Source organism: Sitophilus oryzae, unplaced genomic scaffold, assembly GCF_002938485.1.
Source record: "Sitophilus oryzae breed Bouriz unplaced genomic scaffold, Soryzae_2.0 scaffold_2006_pilon_pilon, whole genome shotgun sequence".
NCBI classification, from domain to species: domain Eukaryota; kingdom Metazoa; phylum Arthropoda; class Insecta; order Coleoptera; family Curculionidae; genus Sitophilus; species Sitophilus oryzae.
The window spans coordinates 4,622,428-4,633,899 of NW_022146732.1; the positions used below are offsets into that span (position 1 = coordinate 4,622,428).

The 11,472-nt window shown below is 29.9% G+C and overlaps 1 protein-coding gene across 1 annotated transcript in view; it reads left to right on the forward strand.

The window, feature by feature from the left end:
• The window catches only part of LOC115883900 (extensin-like), a 44,011-nt gene that overhangs the window by 13,165 nt on the left and 19,374 nt on the right, over positions 1–11,472 (forward strand). Inside the window, exons 5-8 of the mRNA XM_030902324.1 lie at positions 10,303–10,371; positions 10,469–10,537; positions 10,865–10,996; positions 11,103–11,234. Coding sequence (XP_030758184.1) covers positions 10,303–10,371; positions 10,469–10,537; positions 10,865–10,996; positions 11,103–11,234 — 402 coding nt within the window. The remainder of the gene's footprint in view (positions 1–10,302; positions 10,372–10,468; positions 10,538–10,864; positions 10,997–11,102; positions 11,235–11,472) is intronic.

Here is an 11,472-nt window from a genome sequence, read left to right on the forward strand (position 1 = left end):
GACTATATTAGGGTTTACTATACCTATCTGGCTCAGATTTCGAATAAAAAGCGATTTTTCAATAAAAAATGCCAATCAAGATGGCTGGTACCGCCATGGAAATTTGCTAGTGACAGTGGCTATTTTCAAAATCGTCTTTAGTTTAGTTAAATTTATAACAGTTTACTTCTATTTAATTCACCTACAATAGTTTAATAAGTAAGTATTTATTATTTTATCAAGAAAAATAAAGAAGTAGTTCTTTGATTTGTATTACGATGACTTGTGGATATATTGGATTTTCTATAAAAGAACCAATTAATTATTCATTCTCTTCACTTCCAACAAAAAAGGTTGCAACCTAATATGTTTTTCATATGCCGCACTATCAGCTCTGTCAAATAGGAAAAGTAGTTTTTCAAAAGAACGCTTGTAATGAAAATTCCTATTTGGATATCTTTGAGCGTAAACCCTTCAGGCTAACAAGCATTAATTATTATCCTCACAAAATAAAATCACTAGTAACATATCCGTTCCTTCCGCCGGCAGATACTGTTTCATTTTTCGTGATAAAATAAAAAATACTTATCTATTAACCTTATTGTAGGTAAATTAAATAAAAATAAGCTATTATAAATTTAAAGAAAGTCCATAAACTAAAGTCGATTTTGAAAATAGCTACTAAATGTCATTAGAAAATTGCCATGGCGACACCAGCCATCTTGATTACAGTGTTATTGAAAAATCGCTTTTTATTCAAAATCTGAGCCAGATAGGTCTAGGAAACCCTAATATAGTTTGAAAGAGCATTTAATCATTATGTAAAATAATCATTAAAAATAGACGAGTAATTTTTGATCCCCCTGTGTACATTTAAGAAAGCAATCAAATTTTTTAGTAAACTTTATTTCTCTGGCTTCAAAGTCAGCACAAGAATTAATTCTGAAACAGTAACAGATATATATCTCTCTCAATGACAATGTAAACACTATTTATTTAAAAATTTAAATATTTTACAATATCTCAAAAACCAAAGCTTTTAAACATATAAACCCTTATAATAAATGCCCTTATTTTATGTCCAAGACTCCAAAAATGAAATAAAATCCGGTGTTCCATTAGAAAAAGTATAACTTTGGCATGGATCTTAGTTCTGACACACCCTGTCAATATCAAAATAATTTTAAAATTTTTTTTAAAATTTTCTATTAAAAAGGTTTTATGAAAAATTTTGCTTCTACATCTTTCCGTTTTTGTATAATTCACCGAGGTGATTGAGATGCTCCACCCAGTATATCCCCAGTGGTCATAAACAATAAAAAATCACACAAAGGCATAGAATTTCCCAAAGTCTTATAAAGTAGATACTGGTGTGTCCGTTGTTGGCTCATTAGCAATTCCTTTCCAAATTTTACTTTTATTGACCATCATAAAATTATTATTTCATGTATTACCTGATCTGTGCGTTTACAACATCAGGACATTGTCTGGAGATTTTGGACCAGTTTTTGTACCTACCTACCTTATAACCTCATATCAGGAAACAATGTAGTACTTAGTTTTTCATTATCAACAAATAAACTTCTTTTCAAAAAGACCTCACACCAACTATTGAAAGAAAAATATACAGAACTTTATACAAATACAGTTAGTTTTTCCACTAATGTTACCGGTAAAAATTAAAATTACAATTGTCAGGGATGGGTTAGAACACGATCCAAAATTTTTAAAAGATGAACAAAATTATACATAGATAGTATTTTGGAATTGTTGACATTTTGTGTTAAAACTACTTATTTTCAATAACAACATTTTTTCAACAAGATTTCCGTATGGCAATGGTATCGCCTCTCACGCCTTTGCTAAGTAATATTTTTATTTAAATTTTGAAAAAGTGAAATATAAAACAATACAATAGTTTTTTTTACAAAATGTCTAAATGCTTGATGTTGATGGATATTTTTGCAATATGACAATATAACGTTTCTGAATAGACATTTTTTGGATTATACAAATTCTCGCGGAAACCTACCATAAATTTACTTTAATTAATTTATTTTATAAAATTAAATTATTAATATTTTTTAAAATAATTACAAAATAACCAATTTATTCAAGTTTCAAAATAAACTAATTTTAGATGTTTACAGAGAACCCACAAATAACAGAATAGATACTTAAAATGTTCACATCTAATCACAGTAAAATGTAAAAAAGGGTGTTATAAAAAAAAAAGTTTTATATGGAAAAAATAGGGGGCCAAAATAATATGTTCAGACGACAATAATTCACTAAACAGAGATATAAACCACATAAAGAATACATAAATAAAAAACGACTGCATTCGTGAAACATATACACCCTTAAATGTACGAACTAACATACAGATTATTTAAGAAAGGGAGGATTTTCTACAAAATATAGGATTGTCAGCATTCCGGGGAACAACAGGGCAAGACAAGAATCAATTTTAACAACTGCCAAAATTATAATGTAAGAAGCGATAGCCTGGCTGTATGGCAATCGCTTCTTTGTTTTTAAAGAACATTAACAAAAATCAAACATAACCAATACGTAAAAATTAAAAATAATCATACAGAAAGTTTTTTTTTTTTTTTTTTTTTTTTTTTTTATTAGTAATTGTTAATCAGGTAGTAATTGTTAATATTTGAAGTTTAACATGACATAATGTCATTTTTTAAACAAGAGCGTCCACGGTTTTTCTAGACGTAACTGTTTTAAAAAAACTGAAGTAGCAGAATTTTAAACTTATAACTTATAAAAATATATTAAATAGTTTTCTTTTTTTTTTTCTTTGTATTTTTTTGCTTCCAGACGAACGGAAAGAGAAATAAACTTTTCCGAAACGTTAAGCATTTTTTTGTTCATTAGGCAAATTTGTTATGCCGTAAACTTAATTGCTGACAAATAGTTACCTTTGGATTAACACAGCAGTGTTTACAAAAAAATAACTATTTTAGTTTGTAAATTTTCTGCAAGTAACGAAACATCCATATAGGAAATTTTTTTGAAAGAGATTTGTATCGGCCACAATCAGGTAAGCATTTTTTTAAAACTTTCTCAGGCTTGCGGTCGTGTGGTGTTCCCATGTAATAAACAATTTTATAATATGATGGCAAATATTTTATGATTAAGTGTGCAATGATAAACCATGTATACAACAATCAAGAACAGTCAAATTCAATCTTACTTGATCACAAAATTTTTTGATGATAAGTCACATCTGTACTTGCTATGAATATTACTAAGACAACAAGATGATGTGTTCTAATAAACCAAAAATGATAGAAATATCTAAATGTACAGGGTGTCCCATTTTCGTGTGTTTGATATGGGGTGCAATTTAAAAAAACTTAAAACTTTAGCATATTTTTTAAGTGATAGGTACCCTATATTTATCAGTATAAAAAAATGTCATGTCTTCGACAGCGACTACGATATTAGACTTCCTCGCACTAATGGGCCACCCTGTATATGTTTAAAACAATGAGACTGTATAAACTGATAAATATTAAGTCTAAAAATATATCGAAAAAGTTGACATATCGAAGGCAATAGATCAAAATATCTGAATTGTAATAATTTTAAATAAGTTAATATATTTATATATTCTTTTAACAAATAGAAATAGTGTGTTGGGCCTGAATTCCACCTTGCACTAAAAAACTATAAAAATATATTTAACATCGCAAAAAATCCCAACGGATCTCGATACAGTTCGCATATTAAATTCAGTAGTTAAACATACTGTTTCTAAAAAGCATGGCGTTTATAAGGTATGTATAAATAATAATAATGTTTTCTACATTTATAGTTTGCCGTTTGTTTCAAATATATTAACTTTGTGGATCCCTCTTTTGATTAAATTGTTGGTACTAATTTGTCGGGCAACAAAGTTATACTCTAGTAATGATGAGCAAATGCAAGACCAAGCAGTTAATAAGTAGTCTTCGTCATGGTGTTGCTGCGAGATTTTTGCAAGTCTTGCATTTTTTAATATATTTTTATTAGAGGCACTTTAAGTATAAAAACATTTTTAAATAAACATTATTTTTTAAACCAATAAACCAAGTATGTACGAGGATGTATTTCAGGAAAATATTTACTTCCATAGGGTGGTTCACAAAAGTGTGAGTGGATCGATGATTTTTTTAAATGTAACACTCTGTATTATTACATTTTCGCTTCCATTTTGATCATCACTTTACAATCCTAAGATAGCAGTATATATATAGTTTTAGAGATACAGGTAACATATAAAAATATAATTTTTTCAGCCATTCTTAAAAAAATTATTATTAATACAAGAAACTGTCCTGAAACCAAAGAGAATGGGTTCAGAGTTTTTAGATGGTTCAGGCCAAACTTTACAGGCAATGATATATAATCTAAAAACATAATAGATGTTCAAAATCTACGCCAAACTTTCTAAAATATTAAATAATGTTTCTTCTGGTTTTTTAAATGGAACAGTAACATTCATATTTAGTAAGAAATGGTTGCAAAAAAAATAAAATATAGGAATCAGGGAAATCTAACTTTCAGAAATTGGTGTCTCTGCTTAGTATGCTGTAAAATATTTGTTCTTGGAATGACTATGTATGTAGATTGGCATTTAAATATCTCAAGATTTGCAAACCTTACTAAAACCAGTAAAACCAAATCTCAAATAATCTAACATTTTGGTTTATGTAATACTCGGTAGAAGAAACTTCTCAAAATTAGCTTATTTCAAGAAATTTGACTGCTACAAAAAAGATTTAATGTCTCATAGAGTGTAACTCAAACCGAAGAGCGTTGAAGTCAGAAACATTTAAAAAAAATAAAATCTAAACGTTTAAATCAAAATTACTGCTATGCACAGTGTCTCTTATCAAAGTATCATAACTGCTAGATTCAGATATAGCTTTGATTCCCACCTGTTTTAATAGAAATTGATAACAAATGCTAACAAATGTATATAAAAAACTTAATGTAATATGTATTAAAAAAAATTGGGCCCAGTTCGTGTGATCTGCATTGTAAGTTCTAACTATTCGGAAAGGTATACAGATACAGATTATGTTTGCACATATGTACATGTTTTTTCATATTGAAAATGAAAAAGAAAAAAAATGTTGAAAAAATAAAGAGACAGTTGTTTCGTTTTATAAATATGACTTTGCCTATTATCACTGATATACAGGGGTCCATCGAAATAAATTGACACGAAGAGGAAAAATAAGTTACTTTTATTTAAAGACAAAAGTCAATCTTTTAACCACCCGGTAAAGATCCGGCGGCACCATGGCAGCCAAGGTACTAATTTATATGCAATATACTTTAACAAGTATTATCATGCCGTTTAAGAGGATTTGAAAGGGAAAGAAGTTAAAAGTCTCAAGAGTGATTAGCAAAATGTAAAATACTATTTTAAAAAACTACTAATATAAAAATAATAAAAAAAAAAAAAAAAAAAAAAAAAAAAAAAAAAGTTCTTTTAATTTTTTTTCTTGAACGTCCATTACAGAAAAGGCAACAGCTATCACCTGAAAAAGGGCCTAATTTTAAGTTATATGAAAACTGTTTATGTCAACTTGATATCAGTAGCAAAAATGTGACATTTCTAATAAAAAGCGCTACACTAGGCTTACTTTTATTTTGGTAAAATATTTATTATGTATCGTTTACAGGGGACTATAAGAAAAGTATTATAATGCCATATGCAAAAACATTTTGAAATTTATATTTCTAAGTAATGACTTATCTGGGAACCACTGTGCTATGCCCTTTTTAGAGAGGCATAGACTGAACTTTTAAGATTCTTGATAAGCTATCGTTAAATAAAGATAATACTGAAATTAACAAGATATATTTCAATCTTCCTCTTTAAAAATACTATAATTAATAAACTAACATTTTATATGAAACCAAAAATCAAAAAAATTCAATTTTGTCATGTTCCTATATGCTTGGCATTAGAAAATATAATTTTCCCCACTAGAGTTAATTGAGACAACTGGGTACCGAGTACCAGGGCGAGGGCGGAACCACCCCCAGACGCGTACCTGATTGGTCCAGCCCTATCCCCATTGTTAATAATAAAGAGGTAGGGCGGGAGGGTTTCCTATAAATATCAATGTTTTGCAATTTTTGGTCAGTTTTCCGTGTAATTTCAAGTTTAGTGTGTTTCCTCTCGAATTCTCCAAACTTTGAACGATGAACATGCAGGGATTCAACGTTAGTTATAACAATTTTAAAAACTTTAGCAACTGTAAGTGTACTTATTTTTCTATATATTTTCATGTGCCATGTATACTTTAAATAAATTTATTTTTAATTATAAGTTATATCTTAAATTCCGAATTTAAGTATTGTTCAAAAATTGCTTTATCTAATTCTGATTTATTTTGTACAAGATATTATATAAAATATTTCAAGGATATATTTTCTTATAATGTTTAAGTATATGGCAGCTTATTTTTGATATTTTGTTGTTATTGATTAATTATTGTACCTACTTATAATATATTAATATCTATATATACATTATTAATATATTATAGGAATATATTAATATGTATACCTTTAATATTTAAGCTATTATCTCTAAACTTAATTTAACAGTTGTTTAAAATAATATACAGGGTAAGTTTTAAATAAGTGGAAATGTTAGAGCTGGTAGATCCTGATAAAAGAAACATGATATTATATCCTCTTTAATCCAAATAAGTTCAAAAAATAACCGATAGCTTTACTGTAGTGCAGAAAAAGTAAATATATTTTTCTGCTTAAATTTTGAGAACCACTGATCTTTTCTGTTTTTTTCCTTTGGTAAATTTAATCTACTTTCTATTTTTTCCATTATCAAGTGAGATTATTCTCAACTAAAAAACCCTATAATCGTGTTTGGGGTCGAAATATACTAAATTTAAAAATAATTTTGGCAGTAACTTATAAAAGACTAGTTTTCCTTGGGACTGTCCGGTGTAAAAATCTGAAGTTTCTTACATTTTTATATGATTAAAATTTTACAAAAAAGAAACAGCATTTCTAAATTTTCATGTCATCTTACTTTAAACTTAAAAAACGACCTAACAGTTCATTTTAATCTGAGAAAACGTGGTCTAATCAAGTATCTGTTGTTATAGAACCATTTTAACAAATGTTCGCCCCTAATTTCACACGCATAGGGATGAATTTCCAAAAATCACTATTGAAAACTCACTCTCATCACACAGGAACATCCATTTAAAATTTCAGACTGCTAAGATCGATTTTATAAAGCTTTTATAGTAAATTCAAAAAGTGTTCAATTACACCGCTTAAAAAAACCCTGTGCAAAGTTTCATACTTTTAGAAGCTACATTTTAACTATTTTTGTTCAAACTTTCGTTCCTAATTTTAGCCTCTTAGGGGATGGTTTTTTGAAACAGTTTCAAAGTGCCCACTTTAGTTCCATGTAAAATGTTCATACCTCAGGGATTGGATTAAAAAAAAAATCATTTATACAAATTCTCACCCCTTAGAATTTTCAAAATCGTTTCTGAAGGTCTGATCATTCCCTTGAAGGCACTTAGTTTTATATCTCATTTTTTTCTTATATAAAATCTACCCCTGATTTCACCCCCTTAGGGGTTGAATTGAAAATCCATACCACACTAAGAAGTGTCAACTTATTTTGATATTTTCGAGAAAGGAAGAGATTTAAAGTTTTCTACCAGTCTGTGTCTTTAATGCCAACTAAAATATATTGTATCGCTGTATTTCTTTTACAAAAAAGAAACACCGTGGCTTCAGTATATTTTGGTTAGTATTGAAACAAATGTGGTAAAAAAACTAATATATATATCTTATATCTTTAATCCACATCTGCCAGCCCTAAAAATATTTGAACATATTTAAGACTCGCCCTCTATAATACAAAAAAATCTCTCAAAAATCATATATTTAAATAGATTTTACTACATTTTTTAATTTGTTGTATGATTTTTTTTAACTTAATCTCTTGTCTCTAATTCACATTTTTTTCACATTGGAATATCTGTTGGTTAGCTCTATGGGCTCTATCAAAACAAGTTTTTCGAATTTACTGCTCAATAAGTTATTCATTATTATATTATTACATAAATTTCTTGTAAAATGTCACTAGGTGCACGACTTTTCCTATAGTACTATAATTAAGCAAAAATAACCTAAGTGTACAAAAACTCTAATTCAAAAACCATTAGAACATTCTGCCTTTTTAGACTCAACATGTTCTATAGTTATTAATGTTGGAGAATCATCAGTAGATTATTAAAACTCCTAATCACCTAAAATCAGTTTTAATCATCTGATGATGCCAACATGGTTAGCGAAACGCGTGTCCAGTGCAAAACTAAAGTGTTGACGTTGTAACACCAAAAGTTCCAAACCCAAATAATAATACTAATAACCTACATACTAAAGCATTGTTTTGCTACTTTCGAAGGTACCCTATTTAAATAATAATCCGTGATATGTATTTGCAGGTTAGGAGACCAACATCGTGTCGGTACCATCCGTATAATGGTTCCTATCAATCCTATCAACAGCCTGGTGTGTGCAGTTCCTATCGAACCATGCCCCCCATAATGCAACATCCTCCTCAAGTAAGTACCAATGGATACACATATGTTTAGGATACACAACTAAGATATGTAGTTATTTTTTTTATAAAAAGTATTTCAAGTTAGTACAATTATCAATGTCTACACAACGTAAGACAATCTCATTACACAAAAAATCGTATTTTTTAAAATAAGAATTATATTTTGTAATAACATTTTTTAAAAATATTATTCAAAACTTAGAAATTAGAATAAAATAAAAAAAAATATTTAAAAAATAGAACTACCATGTTCGGAATAATGAAAAAAAATGGTATATGATATGGTACTTTTTCGAAGCAAGAACTCATAATGTAGATTATTTTTTAATTTAAGAACTTTCATTAAACAAATATATTTTTTACAGTTTCGCAAAATCTTAGCAAAATCAGTACCCAGACTCCTTCTAACTACTACTATGGCCCTTCAGGGTCAACTACCAACCTGGCCCCCAGAACATACGCGCAGCAAACTCTTCCTCCACTGGTAAGTTAATATTTTGAATCAAGGAATGTGTACAACTTTCAATTTTCCAAAAATTTGTAAAATAATTTTTAGTCTCAACCGTTTAGTTATATAACGTTTTTACAAAGAATCACTATTTTTTAGTATTTCAATTACCTTATGAGATTCGTAACACAACTAGTGGTAAGTATGAATCTATAACAGAACTAGTTGCCATAATAATGAAAACAACTACGAACATCTAAATATATTAACTTTTCCGGCAATAATGATTCCGTGGCACAAACTGCGGCAAGTTCTACATCTGAAGGGAGTATTCTTCGGAATCGCTCATCACTCTTTCTTTAAAATGATTTTTCTTGGCAAAAGTACCAGGTTTACTTTGACAGGGCAACTGATTTTCAGCATAAATGTGACAAATGTCATAGTTAAAAGTGTTAAAGGTAGGCGACTAATAAACGAAATTTAAAATAGCATTTTCCAATTTTTCTACAAGTTGATAAACGGTTGTATATGTGACAGTAGCGAACATGATAACACTCGTGTGATTAGAACGACTCGGTCTACTACCTCGTCGTTCATGCACACTCGTTGTTGTAATCATGTTCATAAACACACTTTTACTGTAATAACTATTTCATTGCACTGTTATTAGGTATACTATAAAAAGAATGAAAATAATATACAGCACACCAAAGTTCCATTTAAAAAAAAAAAAAAATTATTTTATATTTACTTATTTTTCTTTTACAGAACTGCCAACTGCCTGTGTATGCTCCCCCTGACCATCCCACCCCAGCCTGCGTTCCACCTCCGGTCCCTGTAAGTCCTTACTTCACATTCTTTAGTTTTGAATGTACCTGAAAATTTAGTTCATAGAAGCTTTTTTTAAATTTACTAATTTTCTTTAACAGAACTTGCTAACTGCCTGTAAAGGTCTCCAGGACTATCCCAACTTCTAAATTAAGGTTCCACCTCCGTCTCAAGTCCTTACTTCAATAATTTTTAGTTTTGAAACAAAATTCTTGAAAAATTTAGTTCATATAGTATTTTTAAAATTTCTACTAATTTTCACAACTGCCAACTGCCTGTGTATGCTCCCCTTGACTATCCCACCCCAGCCTGCGTTCCACCTCCGGCCTCTAAGTCCTTCACACTTTTTGTTTTAGAACAAAATTTTGAAAATTTAGTTCATATAGGCTTTTTAAATTTACTTAATTTTTTCTAGAACTGCCAACTGCCTGTGTATGCTCCCTCTGACTATCCCACCCTAGCCTGCGTTCCACCTCCGGCCCCTGTAAGTCCTTACTTCACACTTTTTTTTGAACAAAATTTTGAGAAATTTAGTTCATATATATAAGCATTTTATATTTACATTTATTTTAATTTTACAGATCAAGGGTCAACTTCCAGCACCTACCATCGACGTACCTGCCTATTCCGAGGTACCGCCTCCGGTAGTTGTAAGTATACAGATCCCTTTATTTTGTGAACCCAGCACCTCCAAAACATCTAAAAAGAAACCAAATATGTGGAAACTTGCTGATAACCAATTATTATTTATATAATATTAATTACCACGTAATATTCAGAGTAAAAATTATAAAATCTGAAATATCACCACATATACTTTGATACATCTTATTGATACTGGGGATTCCTGAGCATCAAATTTAAACCCCAAAGTGATGTTATTCGCAGTTTATAAATTTCTTCCCTTCGGCATTTTCTATCTCGTTCTTATGTTATCAGTCAAAAATTAAGATTTTATAATACCCATTTTGTTACAGGTTTTAGAGGAGTTACCAGGTCTGGCCCCGGAGGAGGTGGAGATGATCTTTCGAGTATGGGATGAAGCTGATGCTAGAGAGCCACCAATACCAGCAACGGGCTCTGCCCAGTCTGGTACAATGCCGGTAGTGGTAAGTCATTATTTCATATTGTCTATTTTTTAACCTAGCAGCTCAAATTATCAATATAAAAATTAATACCAAAAATTAAGATTTTATAATACCCATTTTGTTACAGGTCTCAGAGGAGTTACCAGTTCTGGACCCGGAGGAGGTGGAGATGCTCTTTCGAGTATGTAATGAAGCTGATGCTAGAGAGCCACCAATACCAGCAACGGACTCTGCCCAGTCTGGTACAAAGCCGGGAGTGGTAAGTCATTATTTCATATTGTCTATTTTTTGACCTAGCAGCTCAAATTTTCAATATAAAACGAACTTTTCAATTGCCATACCAAGTGTACAGGACGGGCCAAATTGGACACGTTTAAAGCGAAACACCTTTTTCAGACATGGAGGTAGATGAAAAATATTCTGCGTGTTTGGAGCTCAATTTTGATCAAAAACATGATAGTAAAAACCGCAATACGTAACTGAACGAAGTACAACAG